This window comes from Cryptosporidium ryanae (assembly GCF_009792415.1).
Source record: "Cryptosporidium ryanae isolate 45019 chromosome Unknown contig_8, whole genome shotgun sequence".
Lineage (NCBI taxonomy): Eukaryota > Apicomplexa > Conoidasida > Eucoccidiorida > Cryptosporidiidae > Cryptosporidium > Cryptosporidium ryanae.
This window is the reverse complement of record NW_027125486.1, coordinates 104,039-125,921: the sequence shown is the minus strand read 5'-3', so window position 1 is coordinate 125,921 and position 21,883 is coordinate 104,039. Positions and strand designations below refer to the sequence as shown.

General features: G+C 36.8%; 10 protein-coding genes across 10 annotated transcripts; 5 read left to right on the top strand and 5 right to left on the bottom strand.

The window, feature by feature from the left end:
- Nucleotides 1–30: 30 nt before the first annotated feature.
- Nucleotides 31–720, top strand: FG386_003464 (leucyl-tRNA synthetase; the record flags this gene model as incomplete). Its single annotated transcript, XM_067342926.1, has 1 exon — nucleotides 31–720. The coding sequence occupies one exon, from the start codon at nucleotides 31–33 to the stop codon at nucleotides 718–720; it is 690 nt and encodes a 229-aa protein (XP_067199153.1).
- Nucleotides 721–1,017: 297 nt separating this feature from the next.
- On the top strand, nucleotides 1,018–3,003 carry FG386_003463 (uncharacterized protein; the record flags this gene model as incomplete). The annotated part of the gene is made up of 1 exon (XM_067342925.1): nucleotides 1,018–3,003. One exon carries the CDS (start codon nucleotides 1,018–1,020, stop codon nucleotides 3,001–3,003), a length of 1,986 nt encoding a protein of 661 aa, XP_067199152.1.
- A 913-nt stretch (nucleotides 3,004–3,916) lies between these two features.
- On the bottom strand, nucleotides 3,917–5,077 carry FG386_003461 (uncharacterized protein; the record flags this gene model as incomplete). The annotated part of the gene is made up of 1 exon (XM_067342923.1): nucleotides 3,917–5,077. The coding sequence occupies one exon, from the start codon at nucleotides 5,075–5,077 to the stop codon at nucleotides 3,917–3,919; it is 1,161 nt and encodes a 386-aa protein (XP_067199150.1).
- Nucleotides 5,078–5,458: 381 nt separating this feature from the next.
- Nucleotides 5,459–5,804, top strand: FG386_003460 (uncharacterized protein; the record flags this gene model as incomplete). The annotated part of the gene is made up of 2 exons (XM_067342922.1): nucleotides 5,459–5,744; nucleotides 5,800–5,804. 2 exons carry the CDS (start codon nucleotides 5,459–5,461, stop codon nucleotides 5,802–5,804), a joined length of 291 nt encoding a protein of 96 aa, XP_067199149.1.
- Nucleotides 5,805–6,011: 207 nt separating this feature from the next.
- On the bottom strand, nucleotides 6,012–9,392 carry FG386_003459 (uncharacterized protein; the record flags this gene model as incomplete). Its single annotated transcript, XM_067342921.1, has 1 exon — nucleotides 6,012–9,392. One exon carries the CDS (start codon nucleotides 9,390–9,392, stop codon nucleotides 6,012–6,014), a length of 3,381 nt encoding a protein of 1,126 aa, XP_067199148.1.
- Nucleotides 9,393–9,977: 585 nt separating this feature from the next.
- On the top strand, nucleotides 9,978–12,068 carry FG386_003458 (uncharacterized protein; the record flags this gene model as incomplete). The annotated part of the gene is made up of 1 exon (XM_067342920.1): nucleotides 9,978–12,068. The coding sequence occupies one exon, from the start codon at nucleotides 9,978–9,980 to the stop codon at nucleotides 12,066–12,068; it is 2,091 nt and encodes a 696-aa protein (XP_067199147.1).
- A 778-nt stretch (nucleotides 12,069–12,846) lies between these two features.
- FG386_003457 (uncharacterized protein) lies at nucleotides 12,847–15,894 on the bottom strand (the record flags this gene model as incomplete). Its single annotated transcript, XM_067342919.1, has 1 exon — nucleotides 12,847–15,894. One exon carries the CDS (start codon nucleotides 15,892–15,894, stop codon nucleotides 12,847–12,849), a length of 3,048 nt encoding a protein of 1,015 aa, XP_067199146.1.
- Nucleotides 15,895–16,429: 535 nt separating this feature from the next.
- FG386_003456 (uncharacterized protein) lies at nucleotides 16,430–18,467 on the bottom strand (the record flags this gene model as incomplete). The annotated part of the gene is made up of 5 exons (XM_067342918.1): nucleotides 16,430–16,698; nucleotides 16,749–16,805; nucleotides 16,880–17,618; nucleotides 17,709–18,200; nucleotides 18,291–18,467. The coding sequence occupies 5 exons, from the start codon at nucleotides 18,465–18,467 to the stop codon at nucleotides 16,430–16,432; spliced, it is 1,734 nt and encodes a 577-aa protein (XP_067199145.1).
- A 538-nt stretch (nucleotides 18,468–19,005) lies between these two features.
- On the top strand, nucleotides 19,006–19,809 carry FG386_003455 (uncharacterized protein; the record flags this gene model as incomplete). Its single annotated transcript, XM_067342917.1, has 2 exons — nucleotides 19,006–19,034; nucleotides 19,095–19,809. The coding sequence occupies 2 exons, from the start codon at nucleotides 19,006–19,008 to the stop codon at nucleotides 19,807–19,809; spliced, it is 744 nt and encodes a 247-aa protein (XP_067199144.1).
- Nucleotides 19,810–20,389: 580 nt separating this feature from the next.
- On the bottom strand, nucleotides 20,390–21,466 carry FG386_003454 (uncharacterized protein; the record flags this gene model as incomplete). The annotated part of the gene is made up of 2 exons (XM_067342916.1): nucleotides 20,390–21,296; nucleotides 21,375–21,466. 2 exons carry the CDS (start codon nucleotides 21,464–21,466, stop codon nucleotides 20,390–20,392), a joined length of 999 nt encoding a protein of 332 aa, XP_067199143.1.
- Nucleotides 21,467–21,883: the final 417 nt, after the last annotated feature.

Genomic DNA, 21,883 nt, shown 5'->3' with positions numbered 1-21,883 from the left:
TAGTTTGAAGAGGTGGATTTGTATTCAACAATGAGTGGGAAAAACACGGATGTAGCAAGCCCTGGTGAAGGAGCAGGAACAGGTGGCTCCAGACAAAGAAGAGACATGTTGCTCTCAATTCAAAATGATATGCAGAAATTGTGGTATAGCAACAAAGTTTACGAGACTAATGTGGATGACAAACGCGAAAAATACATGGTAACTTTTCCATATCCTTACATGAATGGAAGGCTGCATTTGGGTCACGCGTTTACATTTACAAAGGCAGACTTCCAGGCCAGATTCCAGAGAATGAACAACAAGAACGTGTTGTTCCCATTTGGATTTCACTGTACGGGAATGCCTATTTGTGCAAGTGCAGACAAGTTGAAGATGGAATTGAGTTCTAATGGTTCAGGAACTCAACAGGAAGATGATAAATACAACGATCCGAGTAACCATGCACTAAAAAGCAAGGTTGTGGCAAAAACAGGAGGAATGAAGAAACAGGGCGACATTTTAAGGTCTATGGGGATTAAAGAAGAGGAGATAGCTAGGTTTACGGACCCCGTTTACTGGACCGAGTACTTTCCGCCTCTGGCTATGCGTGATCTGAAGGACTTTGGGGCTGCAGTTGACTGGAGGAGATCATTCATCACAACTGACATCAACCCGTACTATGATAGCTTTATTAAATGGCAATTCAGAACTTTAAAGGTAAGTTTTCACTTTTGGAAATAAACTCACAAGTCGTTTGAGTAGCTTAAACTCTTACTTGGAACCTGTTTTCTGAAATGATGACTAACTCTTTATTCTTAGTTTAAAAGGGACAAGATAAGATACGGACTCAGACCTGCAGTGTTCAGCAGAATAGAGAACCAGCCATGTGCCGATCACGACAGGTCTTCTGGAGAGGGAGTTGGCCCACAAGAGTACACTTTAATAAAGCTAAAAGTGACTGACGTACCTGAAGATATTGGAGCTTTGATAGGGAACAAGAAGTTATATTTTGTATGTGCAACACTAAGACCTGAGACAATGTACGGACAAACAAATTGTTGGGTACTTCCTACGGGAGAGTATGACTTGATTTTGGCATTTGACAAACCGCTAGACAGAAACACATATGACAGTTCAGATGGTATACTGAGAAAGGTGTACAACAACAAAGAAGAGGCAATGCTTGATTGCAACTCGGTGTTTGTTTGCTCGTCCAGAAGTGCCTACAATATGGCCTATCAGGGGATAGTTCCACTTGTGAGTGACGGAAGAAACAACGGGAATCGTCTTCCAGAGATAGTATCTTATGGGAAAGTAGGCGGTGAAAGCTTGATAGGAGTGTCTTTAATGGCTCCAAAATCAGTTTATTCAAAAATATACGCGTTACCTATGTTTTCAATATCGATGGAAAAGGGTACAGGAGTTGTTACATCAGTACCTTCTGATTCTCCTGATGACTATGCCGCATGGAACGACATTAAAACAAAGGCTGGAATCAGGGAAAAATACAGTATTAAAGAGGATTGGTTGCTGGAGCCGGTTCCCATAATTGACATCCCGGAGTTTGGAACCTCTTCTGCGATATTGGCATATGAGAAATACAAAATACAAAGCCAAAACGATTCTGCCAAGCTAAGGCAAGCAAAAGAGGAGATTTACAAAAAGGGATTCTATGACGGCGTTATGATAATAGGGGAGTACAAAGGAATGAAAATCAACGAGGTTAAGGACAAATGCAAAGAGCAGCTTATAAAGGAGGAAAACGCACTTAACTATCTCGAGCCTGAAAACACCGTTGTAAGTAGAACAGGAGAGTCCTGTATAATAGCCTTGTGCAAACAATGGTACCTTGAATATGGGGAAGACAAGTGGAGAAAGCAAGTTTACAATTGGGTAAGCGATGAAAACAATTTTGAGACTTATTATCCACAAGTCAGAAGTTCCTTGTTGGAGGTTATTAACTGGCTTAAAGAGTGGGCATGTTCGCGATCATATGGTCTCGGTACTTATTTACCATGGGACAGCGAAAATAACCAAAAGGTTTTAATTGAGTCTCTCTCTGACTCTACAATTTACATGGCCTATTACACAATTTGTCACTACCTTCATTCAGACCTAAAAGGAAGCAAAAAGGGCATATTCGACATCCCTGTGGAATATATAAACGACGATTTTTATGACTACATATTCTGCATAACAGACGCCCCTTCTGAAGAATTAATGAAGAATGTTGATTTGAATCACCTTAATGAGATGAGAAGAGAGTTCTCGTACTTTTACCCGGTTGACTGCAGAGTGTCGGGTAAAGATCTGATTTTTAATCATTTAACCATGTGCCTCTACAACCACGTGGCAATTTGGGAAAACAAGAGTCAGTATTGGCCACGAAGCTTTTACTGTAACGGACATATCATGATAGACTCCATGAAAATGAGCAAATCTCTCGGGAACTGGATCACTTTGGAGGACGGAATTCAAGAGTACACATCAGATGCATGTAGGATTGCCTTGGCAGACGCTGGTGACATGATTGACGATGCCAATTTTTGTAGAGACTTGGCCAACTCCGGAATTATGAGACTTTATTCGTTGCTCAATTTGTCTCAGTTCTATATAGAGAATTCAAGCAAACTCAGAGGCGGACAAAATGAATTCTCCAATACAGAACTTACTAACTTTTTAAATGAGAATCCATTGTGCGAAAGTTCATTTTCGAAAATAGACGAAATATTCACAAGCGAAATAATTAGACTCTCAAATGAGGCCTTTAATGCCTACAAAAACTTCTCATACAGGGACGCCTTGAAATACTCTCTTTTTGAGTTCCAGCTCAGACGAGACCAATACAGACTGCTATGCAACTCCAACGATATGTTCATGAATTCAAATGTACTTAAGTTGTTTATTGGTAAGTTCAATTATTATTTGATTGCTATACCGGCGCTTGCATGCATACATGTACTGCATTTATTTGAGTTTGGTGGTTTTACACACTCAATCCAAAAATGCAAAATTCAAGTGTAAAATCTCTCGTTCTAATTCCAAATGGCGTTTCCCTACATTCGGGAATTACTTGTTATTTGGATTATCTCCGGGAGTAAATTGACTGAATAGCTAAAAACTTGGATTTTCCTACTTATCCCGGTTGTCTCTTATTCAAACACGCCTTTGGGTATTTTGTATGTGCATGCATGCATATATATAAAAGCGTCCTTGTATTAAGTGCCGGAAGCACAATGAGAGAGAAAGAATTATGATTAACTTTTAAATTTCAGAAACACAAGTTAAGATACTGTCTCCAATAGCACCACACACATGTGAGTACATATGGAGGAGCATACTTGGCAACGAAAACTTTGTGGTAAATGAGGCGTGGCCAGATTTCAGCAACGGTGATAAATACAAGTACTCAAGTGCGCATATTAAAATGTTGAATTTGCTATTCAAGTCTATAGAAGACTTTAGAAAGTCAATGGATAAATGGAGCAGCAGCAACGCAAAAAAAGGGTCTGCAAACAACTCTGCATACGGAGGAAAACTAAAACCCAAGTCAGCGGTTATTTACGTCTCAAATGAATACCAAGATTGGCAGGTGGAGGGCTTGGAACAAGTGCAAAAAATAATTAATGAAAACGGAGGAATCCTTCCAAAGGACTACATAAACCAACTTAGGAAGACGCCTAACATAGAGAAAATGGACAAAATCATGCTCAAGAACGTGCTATCTTTTATTTCTCTCAAGGCAAGTGAATTCAAAGATAACGACTCGGCATTTAGCATTCATTTACCTTTTGACGAGTATGACTTATTCAAAACCCACATACACTTCATTTCAAAGTCAATTGGAATTGAAACTTTGACGATTAAACACGTAAAAGAAGAGGTTTGTTCTGAGTTAACTGCCGAGAAACTTTCCCAAATTATCCCCTCTAGACCCTTAATTACTTTCCATATCGAGTAGTCTTAAGTATAAATTTGCACCTTTAAACGAGCTCACACCTCTGTTCGGGTCATCAAAAACGGATATCTTATATTTGCTTAGTCTTTCAACGTCTCCCATTAATTTGTTATTCAAGAACAACCTTTTTAAATTCAGTTCCAGTCTTTGTGGTAACCCTATATATAATGAGGACTTGCCGCACAAGTATATATTCTCCATAAGCAGCACTCTCGTGTCCAAGGGGCACTTGTTTACCACTTTAAGTATACCCTCGCATATAGATGGGGACTCTATTCCTATTCTATATGGTTTGAAAAATACGTTTTCCGTCACTTGAAACCTCTCTTCCTCCATATATATACTCTTATTTTGGTTCTCCAATTCCAATATCTCCAAATAGGACGTTGTGTTTGATATCGCATCCCTAGTTATTTTATCATTCAGAGACACAAAACAATTCTCATTCAAAATTTTCCTCACGAGCAGGTCATCCTCGCTCTCTTCCTTAATTGTAGTTTGCTTTCTCGTCAAGTTGAGCCCTCTTCTCGACAATAATAGTTTTAAATAGTCCTCCAGCACACTGCCTCCAATGGGTATGCTTATTGAATAGTTATCATCAGATATTCCTTCTATGACTGGAGTTATATGTGTCCAAAATGTTCCCATATCCACCACTATTCCGGTCTCTTTGCCATATGAATAAAGTGTTAACAAATAATTTGGAACGTAATGCACTTTCTCGAACTTAAATTCCGCATCTAACCATTCACTTACCTTCTCTTTAATCAGTTTTCCTCCTGCAGAAGGTAATATTACCAAAATTGAATCATAATCCTTATCTCCACTAGAGACTTCTAATTCAATTAAAACTTTTTTCCATATTAATTTACACAAATCCCAGTCACTCATCACCAAATTCTTGCACAATGGGTATATTATACTCCCTCCCTTGTTCTTTATCTCATTCAGCGCATCATTCCCCACCTTGAAATCCTCAAAGTTCCTTCTCCCACTGCTCAAGCTTGTTTCCTTGTTCGTATTTTCGCTCTTCCCATCTGAAACATAACACACAGACGGTATCTCCACCAACGGCAATTCATAGTCGCTCCTTCCTCCCTTACATACAGAACGACCAATCTCTAGTATTAGTGTATTCATTATACCCTTTTATATGCACTATCTTATATCACTCTTTTGGAAAGAAAAAGACAAATTTACGACTGCTATTACTAATTTTAGGTCTCAAAATTCTCAATTGAAGTTTTAGTCCTACTTAATAAAAAAATATAAAGTTAATACATTCTTGTATAAAATTTTGTCATTATTTTTAATATTGAGTTTATTTATATCTTCTATTATTCAATTATTTCAATACCGGTATTTGTACATGTATCCCACGTAATTTTTCCCCCAGTTTTGTAATTAAATGCTTTATACATGCCGGTAATTACAAGTTAATACAAATATTCGTATTAATATTTAATAATTATATGATATTCATCCAATATTTATACATTTGTTATTTATTTCTCTCTAGTTATGACAAATGAACACTCATTTTTGTTATTTTCTTCATTATCTCCAATATTCAAGTATTCATTTAGTAAATTGAACAGAATCAAAAATAACTATAAAAGTATTAAATACTCACTTTCTGTACAAAATATAAGTAATATTAAAGACAAGAAACTCACAGAAAATCACTGTCTGAAAATAAAAAGCACTCTAAAAGATAGCTACATCTTATGTAACAAACTACTAAACAAGTTAATTTATTATAAATTCTCAAAATTCAAACACATTCTATATTCCTATGGTTATACGGGTATATTTGTTCACTTTTCCGCCTACATAATGACTTTAATTCTCACATTTAATAGTTTAAAATTTATTGATTTAGTAAGACTATTAAAACTACAAAATAGAATTAACAATAATACGTTTAAAACCAATTTAAATTCATTCTATTGCAAATATTTTATTTCTTGGTTCCTCACTAAGGTAACTGAACCGTTAAGAGTAATATTTACTGTCTCAATTACTCCTTTTATTCATAAATTATTAGATGAAAAATTTTAGTACATTTTATTTTCTATATTTGTTGATCATTCTGTTTTTCCCCTGGTGTATCTATTAAAAAAGGCAAATTTTCAGTATTTTTTGAGTCGTTCTTTTTTGAATCGTCAATAATCCTATTATTTATAGATGCTGGACGTCTCAAACTTGTTTGTAAATGTGATAAATCATTATCATCGTACGACTTCTTTTCATTATTATTTTTTATATTTGATGACTCTCTGGGTATTGAACTTTTGGGTCTTTCCGGTATAAATCCTTCACTTTTTTTATGATCAATGTTTATCATTGAATTGTTTCCTATTTCAATTATAGCAGGACAATTTCCCTCTGAATAGAATTTATATGTATCTTGCAATCCTTTTCCATGTAATTTGCAATTGTTCTCACTCTCCTTTCTACAACAGTTATGATCATTATTTGATAACATTGAAGGTAATAATGATGATAAATAACTTATATCTATTTCTTTCCCGTCTATTCTTAATTTTTCATCACATATATCTATCATTACATTCTTTATTGTTTTTATTAAATTTAATATGTCCTTGCAGTCTTTAATACATAAATCAAACAGTTTTAATTGTCCTGTTGATGTATTATTCAATTCATTAAGCTCTTCTAATGTCTTCAAATTAAAGTACAAGCAAAATTCACTACATGAAATTATTGATTCCTGCACTAAATCTGACGTTTTTTTTGCTAATGTATTTAAATAATGTAACGACATTTGTAGTGTATGTAGTGGCAATCCTCCCATATATAAGTCTTCATATGATCTACGATTCTCCTTTATTTCATGTAAGATCACTTTTAAACCATTTCTTAGTATAATCCATTGTTTAAATATTTCCTTTGTATCTATATTATTTAATTTACTTAAATTTTCAACTAACTCACTATTTACTTTATTATATGAGTTATTTACTGATGAAAATTTGTTCAATATACTACTTTTATTGTTACTAACAAATATAGATGACTTTAATATATCCGATATTGTCTTGTGATCCATTTTGCTATTTAACAATTTTGTTATTTTATTTACATCATTGTTACTTATATTATTTATTAATTCTATCAAACTCTCAGAATTTATTATTGATCTACATGATATCTTGATTATATCGCAGTTAAATGTCAGTATTTCAATCGAATTAAGTAGCATGTAGTAGTTTACTTGTACATTTATCTTGTTCTCCAACGATAATATTAGTGAAAATGGATATACTATTCTTTCCAATTTACTTAATTCATTATTGTTATGAAGACTCAATTTTGATAATACTTCTTTTTCAGGCAATATATACTTAAAGTTATTTAACTCATCTATCAATTCTGTTTTTTTAATTGTAACTAGTCTTATAATTGCCATATTTCCAATATTTGTATAACAAAGTGTCATACTTTTCAATAAATCTTCTACTATATTTATTGATATTTTGCTCTCATTTATATATTTATTTAGTTTATAGTGATCTATTGAACTTAACACTTTTCCTCTATAATTCGCATTTATTATGTACAAAAACGTATTTACAAATTTATTAATAAATATTGATTTAAAAATATTCACGATTATATTGATTAAATTACGCATTCTCTTTATAGCAGACTCTTTGCATTTTATCTCTTTTATGTTATGACACTCTCCTAAATTTTCCTTCATACCTGTTTTAGCAGTTATATTTTTTCTCACTATTTCATTTATTTGTCCAATTTTCATCACATCATTATATGATTCTTTGCTTAAATATGATCTTGAATGTGAATTACTTTTTGAACTTGGTCTATTTGATCTAGTATTCGTACTGGTTTTAAGCAATAAACTTGTTTTTCTATTTCTTTCCTTTAGTGATGGTGACATTTCCTTGACTTTAGAAATTTTTTTTTGGTTTTTTTCATCAAATTTAGTTGTGTTAATCTGTTCTGCCAACCCTGTACTTAATAAATTATTTTCATTCAATATATTGTTATTTAAGGTAAATATTCTCTCTATGTTATTTTGGTTTTTTAATCTTGATTTTATGTCACTTATTATAATCATTGTCAGATATAAGAAATGATTATAATTCGTCACTATTTTGAATGTTAAAAATAATAATATTGATATTACCTTTCCTTGATCGGAATAGTTACTTATTTTCTGAATATTGTTTAATAATATTGGTATAAATATTCCAGACATTACAATTAGTGTTAAATACGTTTTCGAATAGACTTTCTCATTTCTATTCAAGTTGAACTTTCTTTTTTCCTTATATAGTATGAATAGTATTGATAATGATCCCATAAATAGTGTAGTTACTCTCATTCCAACTCGCAATTTCAAATTACCATTTAATACTGTATTACAAAAGCCTTTCGAGATGTTATTCCAGTTATGAGAATAACTGCCTATGCTGACTTCTGCCAATGAATTTATTGTTCCACTGCTTGATCTATTTACAGAATATCTTTTTTTAACTTCGTTTATTAATTCGACTCCCTTAAAAATGCTATCCAATTTTTCAGATCTCCACCAATTTTTTGATATATTTGAGAATTCGGCAATATCACCGTAACTATATGAATAATAACTTCCACTTAACATTTGTTCATTTGTATTGATTCCCAAATATGCCTTTGAACAGAAACCATATATATTGTTGAATATAATCTCGATAAATTTGAATAATAATTTTTCTATCAATGGAAAATAAAAAACTGTGAGTAGTGTTGAAATTGTACTTGTAATTATCTTGAAATTCTTAACTCTGAAGTCCTTACAGTATTCTCTCATTAAAACATTGTCCCAAAATAATACTGTAACTAGTAACAGTACAAATAAATAAAAGTAAAATGAACTATTCGATGACTCAATTATTAAGTCTGTTATTCTTTCTTTTATAATCATTATTAAATTTATTGTCAACTTGAATATACGAAATATTATTCCATGCAATAAAAGTATTGTTTCATATTTTCTTGTTATTATTTTGTATCGGTATTTTATATTGGAGAATGTTATATTTGAGTTATACCTAAAGCTAATTAAAATTAATTTTAAGTTAAATAATGCATCTTTGTAGTTCACATTAACTTTCATCCATGTTGTACTTCTTAAATTCATTACTTCTGTCATTATATAAATATATAGGGCTTTAAGTTTTTCCACGAAATCGCATTGACATATTTTACTTAAATAGACGTTAAAAAAAGTGTTATTACTCAAAACAAAATAACATCCAATAGAAAGTAATACAAATAATGTTGAATATGCCATTATTCTTTTGCATATTGTGAATCCATTATTCGCTCTGTTGGTAATATCCACTATCTCATCCTTCTTTTCCTGAATTTTATACAGCTTATTCCCATTTTTCCTGTTAATATGGATTTCAGAGTTAGATTTCATGGTTAACTACAGATATCATGATTTATTGATATTTTAATTTAACGTCCGGGTAGTTTTCACCTTTTCTACACAACTATTTTCAGGTCGGGGACCTTTCCGAAATGATTTTATTCATTATGCAAATAATTGATTTTCCATGATTATTCCTGTTTTTCTATTGATAAAAAACAGGGATTAAGTATTCAGAAATCATATTAAAACAATTATATTTAAATTAATATCGAATATTTGACATGTTTTTGCATCGTTTATTCTTGAGTGCCGCTTTTTACTGTTATTTCTAGTTAAATGTCACCCAAACATAAAAGGGAAGAATAGTAATGTATAGCAGTCTATGCTTCTACAAGGAGGATTTTAAATCTCCAGGCTTGGTTAAAACATAATTATTGGTTTAAAGTATTCTCTAAAATGTTTTTGCATTTTTGAATTCCGTAACTATAGTTTACATGTACCGTGTAGCTGTTGTTTAGGCGGTTATTATATGTGGATGACTATGTGCATAAAACACATGCAAAGATGCATAATAAACCAAAGCAATAAATCTGTTAAAGTGAAGAGGTATTTACAAAACAATAATAACTAAGGATGTTGAAATTAAAAAAACAACCTGAAAAGGGGGGGGTGTCCTTGAAGCCGTCTGATTCAACGAATAAAACATCGCAGGCAGTGAAGATAATGGCACATCTAAAGGACTTGGACAAAATGATAAAAAATGGAGGAAAGAAGGAGAAGAAAAACAAGGCTCTTGGTAACAAAAAAAAGAGGAAGTTGGCTTCTGTTGAAAATCAAATAACATCGCTAAAAATAATATCAAGAATGGCAGCGAAAGTTAGAGATAGAGAAGTAGAAAGACAACCATTTATGGACTATTCACCAGACATACATCCGCACATAACAACAAAGAATGTAGATAAACTTTTGTGTCTGGAAACTAATACACTTGCAACAGGCAAAAGTTTGGTTAGAAATAATATTTTACACGAAAGAGAAACACTGCAAAAAATGAGAGGTGTATGTATATATATAAAAGCAAAGCTTCCAGGAGCGGTGGAAAAGTTCAAAGGAAAAAACGAATTAAAATCGAACTATAAGGATCAAAAGATTATTGAAAAAAAGAATTCTCAAACTAAGTATGTTGATGAAGATATAGACAAGGACAAAAACCATATGGATCCAATAGTGGAAAGGGATAGAAAAATTGAAATAGATATAACAACAATTCACAGTATATTGGGATTGTCTGGCCTTGAATTGTTAGGGGATATTGATACAAGTGATATAACCAGGATAAGGCATAAATTGATACATGTAAAAGAATCAATTAATTCAATGATTCCAGAAATATCATCAGATTACGTAATAAAGGGTCTAACAAAATTTGATCCAGATAAAATAATAGGATTGGTGCCAATGTTGTTATCGGTAGTGAAAAATAAATACGTGAATCCCAATTTTTGGGCGTCTGTTGCTCACGAGTTATGGCTATTTTTGGTGGTCTTTCAACATGATAGTTTAAAAATAGGTGATAATTCAACGGAATTACTTCTTGCAAGTATAAAAAATTCGTCGAAAAACATGGAGGAAAGATTGGATAAAATACACTTATTCCCAGATTATTTTATAGCTGTAAGTTACTTGTTTTCCGGAATGATAGATACAAAAATACCTGGTGTGCTAAGATTAATGGTAAGACTGAACATTATGTATTACTTTGAGTGTAGAATCAACAGCTTAATTTTGTTTTGCAAGTCACCAATGGAGTTATGGGTGGATGGTGTTAAGTTGTCAGCCTTATTAAGTAACATTGATTCAATAAGGACATTATTAACAGCTTTATCAGAATCGAAGTGCATAGATATGCAACAAATAGTATTGAGAATATTCAGTAGTAATTTGGTCACCATCATATTATATCATTTAGTTACTTCCCCAATAAACTTGGTGAATGAAAAAAACAATGTAAAGTTGATTGTTTGCTTTATAGAATTTTTAAATGAATGTTTACTTATTGGTCATTCAAAAGAGCTATTAAATAGCGTATCTAATGACAATTTTGTTAACAAGTCAATAATAAATAACGTATTTGGATATGGTTATGTGTTTTATTCTGAGTTGGATGCGAATAATATTCATTTAGACAAGAAAGAAGATTTAATAGTCAGAGATTATAAGCATAATCAATACAGTTACTCAAAAGTTGGATATTATAATAGCAATATGTCTAATAAGGAGTTGAATGAAAATTACAACATATGGGATGTTTTTTCATTAGTTTGTACTCCAAAATATTCCGAGTCAATATTGTATCCAATAATACTGTTTTTGGCAGATATTATGTATTTCTCGTTTATTTACGAAATAAGTTTTAACTTTAAAAGCTTAAAAAGTTTGTTGTTATCAATAAAGATGCTATATAAACATTTTAGAAAGACAACAATGGTAAGTTTACACTATTTTAATATACATTATACATCTGAACACAAATTACTAATAAAATCACAGGAAGTTGGTTCTGATGAATCACTATCATCGGTATTACTAGAAGATACAAAAACAATTAAAAAGTACTTAAAGTTGCTATTTACTTCACAAAATATTGACTTAAAGAAAGTGCAAGAGTGGATTACAGATAGAAGAATAAAGGTAGGTTCAGAGAGAAATTGCGGGACAAAATAACTTAACAACATCATTTCATTATTACAGGAGACCACATTAACAAGAAAATTGGACGAAAGTGCAAAAGTACCGTGTTTTCATCCCAGCTGCAATAACTATACAGTGGGTTCAAAAGTAAAAATACTAACTGAGGAGAAAAAGACTAAATTAAAGAGAGGGGAAGTTGAGTTTAGATATTGCAAAGGTTGTTTTGTAGCGAGTTATTGTTCGGATAAATGTCAAAAATCACATTGGAAATTATCGCATTCTACAGTTTGTGGGTTAATGTCCGTACCGCCAACATGCTTGATATTCAATTCGACTGTAAATTGGCCAATAAGAGTGCATCTACATAATACTAAGAATAGGATACTGGAGGCAGAATCGGTGGAATATTTACAGGACAAGTATTATAATGGTTTGAACGATTATTTATCGTTTAGAGCATTTTTTGATTTGTCGGTTCTGTCAGTTCCGTACCCATTAGCAGTAAATAGCGACAATACAGAACCGTATTCATGTGGTCTTCGTGAATGTGATAGAACGGATTGTTTGAGGTACGAGGGACTAAAAGAGTCGGGACTAAGGAGAGTAGATGAGAACAACAAAAGGTTGCTTGTGTATAGAGAACTGCACAATAATCAAAAATTGATATTACAAATGGGTGATCCAAGAATGTGGAATAGTTATTTGAATAGAAATAGAGAGTCCAATTTGAGTAAATACGACAGAGAGGAAAATATGAAAAAGAAAAAAATATACTTAACGAAAAACTTAGCAAACATGTATAATATACAATTTAGACACAAGTGAGTAAATTTGATATAATGTTGTAGATTGTTTCTCTTGAGTCGTTATTTTTTGTGTTTATTATAACATTGTTTGATGAAATAATGATAATTTTGCAAGATAAGGAAGGTATACTGATTGAAGTGATGTCTTTTTTATCCAGAAATTCATCGTTTAAATTTAAAACAATGTCACTAATATTATTAATTTTTAGTTGATTAATCAGTGTTTTGATAGTGATCTTTCCGAATAGAATGATTTGGTCATCTTCAAGGTCATTACTCTTATGATTGGTTACGTCTTCGTCCTGAAGTTCATCTTCTGACTTGATTTCAATATTGGCAATTGCATTCTTAAATAGTTCAGTATCATCAAGTAACTCGTTATTCAGATCACCCTCTTCATCTGGAGTATACTTATCAACAACTATTTCACCTTCACTAAAGTAGAAATTGCAGTTTATTTTGCTTATGAATTTATTATTGTCAAGTTGTTTGAGTATTGCAGAGTCAATAAAATCACAAGACAAAGTAACCGGTAACCAGTTGTTTGTGAAATTGAATATGCGATTACAATTGTTTTCACTGAAGACAATGTTTCTCGTAATTGGAACTGCTATAATATTATTCCTCATTTTTTTAACAGAGTTGTTGTTTATATTTAATACGGTTTGTTTATGATTTGGCATTATGATACTGAATTTGTTTTGGTCGAAGTAGGGCATCATGGTATTAAGTAATTCATAAATGTTTGGTTCAATGCATAGGGGTATATGCAATATGCTCATCTTAACGTCATCATATCCTTTAATGAAGCTGTCGAAGTATAAATAACTGTCAATAACAATGAGAGTGTTCTCCGGTTTGTTGTTTAGTATCCTAAACAGTTCAGTACAAGGCCCATACTTCAGATCTGAATTAGAAGCCAAAAAAACACCTGGTTCACGATAAACTGTAGAAAGTCCTTTTAAGTCGTGAAATACGTAGAGACGGTTTGACTTCTTCAAGAAGGAGAATAGGAATGGCGGACTCGGATTTGGAAGCATGGATTTTCGTGATCTGCTATAAGCTGTCCATTCTGAAGATATGTCGCCGTGTAGTATAATTGTGGACAGTCCTCCCCCAACGATGTAAATGGGGACTTGTTTGCTTAGAGCAAGTTCCGATATTCTTTGGCCAATTGTTTCAACAATTTCAAAGCAATGTAGACCAAAGCAGTCAATAGGAATTAAGGTCGAGCCGTTTCTGTTAATTGTTGAGACAATGCTGTCGACGATCTTGTCAACCTGCGACTCATACGTACTGCTGCTCTTCCTGTTGCTGCTGACATTACAGTCGTCGCTCGTGTTGGAACCGGGGTCACCATTTAAACCACCCTCCTCTGGGTGACTTTCGTCACGGACCTCGCTAAAGTAGTTGCCATAGTAAACTAGGTAGTTACTTTTCAGCAGGTCATTGAGACAGAGAGGAGCGGGGTACCTGTCCAATTCTATTGAAGTTGGTCCCAATATTGTGACATTATTGAACGGCTTTTGAGGATCAAAGTCAACATTTCGCACAGAAATGTGGAACCCCACACTGCCTAGGGAGAAGCCGCTACTAAACGCATGTACTTGAAATTTACATACGCTTTTCTCAATTTCAATATGCTCGCCAATGTGTACAATTCTAATCTCAAATGACCTGCAGGGCGAGCAAATATAAGACTTTCTGTTGTTGTTTGAAAAAGTGTTCAATAGATACTTATCCTCATGCAGTATTCTTGGATAAAGTGACATTTCCTCTCCCGAAAGGTTTCCAAACAAGGGAGGATTGCTTATTGAGGTATTTGATGTATTGCAGCCAATGGTACCGGGTAGATTTTGCGTAATATTCCCATCAAATATATGGCTGGAGGTAGTTATGGTGGATTCAAGAGTATTGTACTTCCTGTTGTTGGTGCTGATGACGTTGTTGTATTTGTCCCTTATGAGAAGGCTGTTAGACAGATCTGAATCCTTGTAAAAATACTCGGACCTGTTTTCTTGCAAATTGTTGAACATCCTGGATCTCGTCTCGAGCGACTCGTCTTTCTTGTCCACAAACAACATGTTATAAAGGTCAGAGGTCTTCATTTCCACGAATGGATCGACAATGTCGTTGTAGTCCTTTTGCATATAACTGCTGTTGTATTCGATTAACTGTTGAATTCCAATTAAAGATGCCTGATATACATGTGGAGTGATCAACAGCACCGAGTTCGTTACATCAAATTTAGATGGAAACTGCAGGATCCATTTGTACAGGTTGCCGAGCTCAGCACTGCTTTCGTTAAGATAACCGGTCCTCATCTTGTCGCAGTTCTCCTTCTCGAAGTTGTTATAGTACAGCAAAAACGGTATTCCCGTTAAACCTGCTGGATTTGTAATGAGTATCAAGTCTATGTTAATTTTGTTGCTCCTGTGTTTGCCAATATTGCGGTAGTTACTGTAATTCACCCTTCCGTACTTGTAATTGTCCTCGTCCTCTCTCTCACTCTCGTTGCTACGGGACTCCTCGCCGTCGCTGTTGCTCCCATTCTCGCCTTTCGCGTTGTCGTCATCCAAGTCTGCCGCGGTCTCAGATCCAGAAAAACAATCCTCGGTCTCGCCAATTACGCAGCCGTCTCCATCCAGGTCTCCAAAACTGTCTTGGCAACTGCACCTGGAACCGACCTTGCAGTCTTTATCCCCAGAAAGGAGGCCATTGTTTGGTGGCTCCGAGGACTCCTTTCCCTCGCCACTTGCATTATCACAAGAGGGTGAGTTGAAGAGAAAAGTTATGGGAAACAAGGTATCGTCATGCAACTCCTCAAGTCCCAACTCGGCAAAAAAGTCCCTGTTTGCCTCAGAATCAATGTCACTCTTTGAAATAAGCGGACAGTCACAAAGAATGTTGAGATCGCAAAGTCTGATATAGGAAAAGTTCGGATAACATTTGTATTTCAAATTGTCGCGGGCTCCAACACCACTATTGCAGTTTCTGTCATCACTGCTCTCACCTCTAGCAGTTTGCTTTATAGGAGAGAAAAACACCTCCATATTGCCAAAAGCAAAAAGTCTGCACTTTCCGAATGCTACGTGAAATATTTACTCGAGGTCCGGCTCCGGGAATGACAACTTGAGGAAAACAGTGACCAACGCGGAAACAAGCTCGATCCCGTCGTTTGCTCTCCCTCTGCTCGGCTCGAAACAGACTCTTGGTCTGCCGTCCCTTCGACGTCGTGCAAGAACGCTGTTCGTCAAGGATAAATCAATTCAGACCCACGGAAAAGCCAGTCACCATACCCGTCGCTCCTCTGCTCTAAATCTGCAACCGTTCAGGGATTAAACCGAACCTCCAGTATGCCTCCGTGACACTTAAAACCAGTTAATAATGTGGCGGCAACATGCGGGGCTGGGGTCCGGGAGAGAGAGTCAGCAACAACGGAACAGTCATACAGTGACGTGCGTGGGTAAAGGTGCACGGGCCAGCAAGGAAGCCCACTTCAAGAGGCGGTTTCATTTGTTTTGGATTGGCTGCGGAGACTAGAATAAGGTGGGATCTCCAGTCTTCGCTCCACCCTTCTGGCTTCGTCTAGAGCTCGTCATGCACATTAGCAGCGTCCGCATGGTCTGGGTAAAGCAGCTCAAAAAACTGATTTTCGTACTTTCGGGCTGTTTCGCCTAGAGTGGCCCCGAGTTTGTGGAAGGAAGTGATGTGAGAGTAGTAGTTATAATATGGGTGGTAGTTACTTGGTTCTGCCTGATTAAAACCAAAGAAATTGGTTGCCTTCACATTCAAGTACCTGAACCACCTCCCAAGAGCCATGTCGTCGGGTTCGCTCGGAGAGTTGCAGATGCATTCTGATGATTTCGTGAGAAACGAGCCAAAGGTCGGAGGAACAACAACATACCTTTGCAGTTCGCGAGTTTGTGCAGTGCATTTGAGTTAACGACGATACCGCCGCCGCCTATTTGAAATGAGTGAGTAAAGAGCAACACGGAAAGCATACAGCAACTCAGTGAGTGACGTGATTGCGCCTACCTGTAATGTAATCAATTGACCAGTTTTCCGTTATAGAGCCAAGTGAGTATCTCAGTCCCATGTACAGGTGGGAGCTGGAGTTACGACTTGAGTGGTATTCCTTTACGTAAGTCAGAGAATTTAAAAGGGAAAATGGCACCAGTAGAGTGTCATCGTCCACGAGAACGTAATACTCTACTTTAGAAGCATCAGTGTAGTACCTGCTGTATAGGTAGTGAACAATTGAATACAACTTTGAACAGTGTCCGGAAGCCTGATTTTCGACTTTTAGATCAACAGTGCTTATCTGACCACCTATGTTTTCGCTATAGTCACTTAGGAATTCAACCTTAATGTTCCTCCCGCTTTGTTTGTCTATGATGTCTTTGACACGATTCGCATACTCACTGCAGTGCTTATTTAAGCTTATCGAGTTGTAATTCAAGTGTTTGCTGCTGTCCGCCCACAATTTGTGTATTTGCTTCACTCTGCTGTGGTGGAAATCCTTTGTGGTTTTAACGGCAATGACAACGGCTTCTGGATCAACAACGACAAGGCTTTTCGGATGGTTCTCGTAAATCGGCACTGAAAACGGGACACAGCCATATGATATTCTGTGCGAAATAGACCAGGTAGTGCATTTCCTCGGGACACGACTGTTTTTTCTGTGGTACTTTGGATTGGTGTCGTTTAGCGTGATGCAAAACTCGGGAATGTCTTTTAAACTTAAACTCAGCTCCTCGCTCAAGAGTTTTGAGAGCTGTGCGCGTTTTGAAAATTCGTAGTCAGACAGGCATTTGTGGCTATTTTGACCGTCTCAGGAAGAGACAAGTCAAAGACTCAAACCTACCTCAAAATGCACATCTGTGAATATTTTAGAATTGTACTTCCTAGTGGAGACGTTCCTGGTGACCGAATCATAAAGAGACTCAATTGCGTGTCTTCTAATGAAATAACCCGAATGTATGAATGGATACTTAAAGTTTTTATTTAGATTGTAATGGTGTACTATTGAGGGTGTATCGTCGTTTATTTGCGCTCCTATGTAGCTGTTGCTGGGAGAGTTGGCATGTGCATTTTTGTTTGAGTTCCCGAGCTTTTCACGCTGAATCTGATCTCTATTCAGTCTGTACAAGAGTTGGTTTAACGACACGTGATCGAATCTGGTATTTGAGTTTAATATAAAGAACCAATCAAAGTTGTTTGAGTCTGAAAAGTGTCTCAGTAGTATTGGCAACAAAAGCGTGTCTTGAGTATTCCCAGCTTTTCTGTCACCTAGGAAATACACATTGTTTTCAGGCACTCCCAGTTCACTCTTGACTATGTCTAGTATTGATTTCCCCTTAGATTGGGATCAGTAGGTTAAATTAACTAGTACCCCGGAAGACGAGTGGGAAAACGCTTTTCGCGTGAACACCGTGATCAAACTTACATCCGGTCCTATCTGAAAATCATCGAATATGACAAATCTCACTCTCTCCCTTAAATAGAAGGAATTTTCACTGTCAGTGCAGTGCGAAAACAAATTTACGCTCAAGCAACGCACATACAAGTAAACAAACAAAAAAAAGGTGGAGACTTTTCTGTTAGTTGCTATAGTTTCCGCCATTGTGCCCTTAATTAGAGACTAAACACCGAAACACAAGTCAAGCTAAAGCCTGCTCAGCAGTCGCGCTCATAATCGCACTTTTTAAAGGCAGTTTCGCGAAACTCAAAGTCGGAGCCAAACGAGTTCACCAAAAAATGCGCTTTCAATAGTTCACACTTCGACTTGTCAGGCTCACTTAATAAATCATACACGCCACATACTATATGGGCTTGCCTAGTGCGTTCTTCCGGGCGTACGAGTTGGTGCCTTGTTGGCGGGCGGCCTCCCCACTGGTTCCCGCCAATGCAGAGCCTTGTACAATTGGAGGCAAAAGGACAGATCGGAAAAATAGAGAGAAGCCGGAGACTGAATAAATAAAGAGACGGAGAAAAGCCGGCAGTAGATTGGAGGATATATAGCGAACAGGTGACTTCGGACGTTCAGGCCAGGGTGATCAGCAATCCCCGGAGATCGGCGGCTTCACTTCCGTTTTCTTTGCATTTTCTACATATTGAGATAAGTTGCTCAGCAATAGGGCGCAGCGTGGATAAAATTAAGGATGGATCAAAGACCAACTCCAAGCAGGATGTAAGTTTGTCTGAAATTTGTTAACCATCGGTGCCTTAACCAGCGGTTTCTTCACTTTAGGGCTTTACAGGCCATCAAAGCGAAAAGCAAGGGAGCGAAGCAAGGCTATGACTTGTTGAAGAGGAAGAGCGACGCTCTAACAAACAAGTTTAGAGGAATGTTGAAGGAGATAGTTGAAACGAAGCGTTCAATAGGCGACGAGATAAAGGAGGCGTCATTCGCATTGGCCAAGGCGACATGGGCAGCAGGCGACTTTAAGGACAGAATAATCGAGTCCTGTAAGAGGCCAATGGTAACGATGGAAATGGGAACTGAGAACATTGCAGGCGTCAGATTGCCCATTTTTGAGATGAAAGTGGACAACAGTACCTTGTCGGACTCTTCGAATTGCCATATCGGCGTTGCAAGCGGAGGCCAGGTAATACAGTCAACAAAAGAAATATATATGCGGGTGCTGAAGGATTTAGTTAAATTGGCCAGCTTACAAACCGCATTCTTTTCGCTGGATGAGGAAATTAAGATGACAAATAGACGCGTTAATGCACTTCAAAATGTCGTGCTACCCAAACTAGAGGACGGCATAAGCTACATCTTGAAGGAACTTGACGAAATTGAGAGAGAAGAATTCTTCAGGTTGAAGAAAATTCAAGAAAAGAAAAAAGAGTGGGCCGAGGCTGAGCTGCAGGAAAAGCTAAGGGCCGAAGGCCAAAACGGCGCCAACAGTGGTTCCGGAGGTTCAATAATAGAAGAGAGAGACGAAGGAATCCTCTTTTAAAACCGCGGGCTCCCCCACTAACTTCGTCGCGTCCACTACCGTGTGTGTTACCCTTGACTTCACGACTTGCTCTTTTATATAACTTTCTGTTGTGGAGATAGACACGTATCCGTTTCCCTCTTCCAGTCCAACCGAGCGTGCCGCTCCGTGGCACACAACACCCGTCCCCCTCTCCCGCCTTCCGTGGCGACGGCCGCCGAGGCCGGAAAGCAGGCCTTAAAAAACCGGGGCAGCCTTCGACGAGATTCGAACTCGTGACCTTCGGTTTACAAGACCGACGCAATAACCAAGACTATGCTACGAAGGCTACGGTGATGTGAGGTGGATTTTTGGTCTTAATATTTTAGCAAATGATGTGTGAAGCGTGCACACGGGAGGCCCCGTTTTGGGCGTTTATTTCAACAAAAGAAATCAACTAAGCAGAAACTGAGAGATTGTGACAGTTTGAGTACTAGAGTTGTAATCACGATGACCGACAATTATACGATTTCAGACTAGGATAAAGGGTCATGCCATGCATTCCATTTCCCGCGGGGACGCATGGGTGTGTAGAGCAAGCAGGCAAATGCCTAGTGCTACTTTACTGTTCAATAACAATTTTCTTCTTTTGTCTCTGATTCTTAAGGATAATTCCCGGATCGTTGTTCTTAAGCGCAGCAATTAAGTTGCAGCCGTTACAAATGTCTGACGATGAGATATAACCACACACCTTGCATCTCTTTGCAACGTAGTTTGGGTTTGTGTGCGAGCTGGACAAGTTGAGTTCTTCCGCTGCCAGCAGCAAATTGAATGAATACTTGTAGTCGAAGTTTTGCAGTCTTCTTATAAACTCCCTAGTAACTCCCCTGTAGGCATCTACGGAGTATTTGCATTCTGTAGAGAAGTACTTTAGTCCGAGATAGTGGGCGTAAAGAACTATTTCCTTCTCGGGAGAGTACATCAGGGGCTTGACTCTCGGTTTAATGTCAAATGCGACGTGATCGTCTCCTATTTGCGTTTCTATTTTTTCGTCAGACTCGGTAATCTTGTTTTTGGTAGTGGGACTGGTGCATCTTTTAAATCTGTTGTAATCGCCGCGAAGAAGATTCAACAGTACTGTTTCACAAGCGTCGTCACAGTTATGTCCAGTGCATATTATGTCAGCCTTCACCTTATCACTCCCAATGTCAAGGGCCTTTCTCCTGAATACGCCACAGTAAGTACACGAGTTTGACCTATTTGATACGCCCTGAATGTCGTCCATGCTCGTGCCGTAGAGGTCTCTGAAAGACAGCACTGTTAAGGGCAGATTGTAGTGCTTTTGTTGAAACTTAACGACCTCCAAGGAGTCGTCTCTGTACCCTATTATTCCCTCGTCTATAGCAATTAACTCAAGATCAAGACCGTATTCTTTTCTTCTGTTAAGCGTATACATAACGTGCAACAACACGCTTGAATCCTTGCCTCCCGATATGCATACACCGACCCTGCTTCCTTTTTCGAAAAGTCTGTCAGTTCAATCAAGTTAATTCGAAACTAACAACCTCCATTTTCGTCGGTTCACCAACGAACCCAACTCAACTCACCTATTTTTCTGTATATATTCGTGAATCTCCTCCTCAAAATTGCGGGTAAAACAATCCTTGCAACTCAAATCCCCAGTCTTGCATCTCTTCATTACAACCCTTCCGTCCTCACAATAACGACACTTTATCTTTTTGTCGGTCATCCTGACCCATAAGCTCTCACTTGTGCTGTCTATTAAACCAAATGCGAACCAAGTGCCTGCATATATCTACTTATACCATATAAATGTATACACCCTCGCCGTCTCCCATAAACTTGTCACTACAAAAACCCCCTTTCCCTAAAATGGAGACGCTCAATCAGGCCAACAAAGAAGCAGCATTTTACAGGGCCTGAATTATCAGTAAATGACCAGGCCGGAGGCGCCAACACCTGGTCTGAATGCCCGCGAAAAACCTAGCAGGGTATCTAAAATTGGGAGAAGTTATTTTCCCCCGTGCTTGTTCAACTGACTTCGCGAGACAAAAAATGTGTATTTGACGCGGAGAGAGAGGCGTGGATCAGTTTG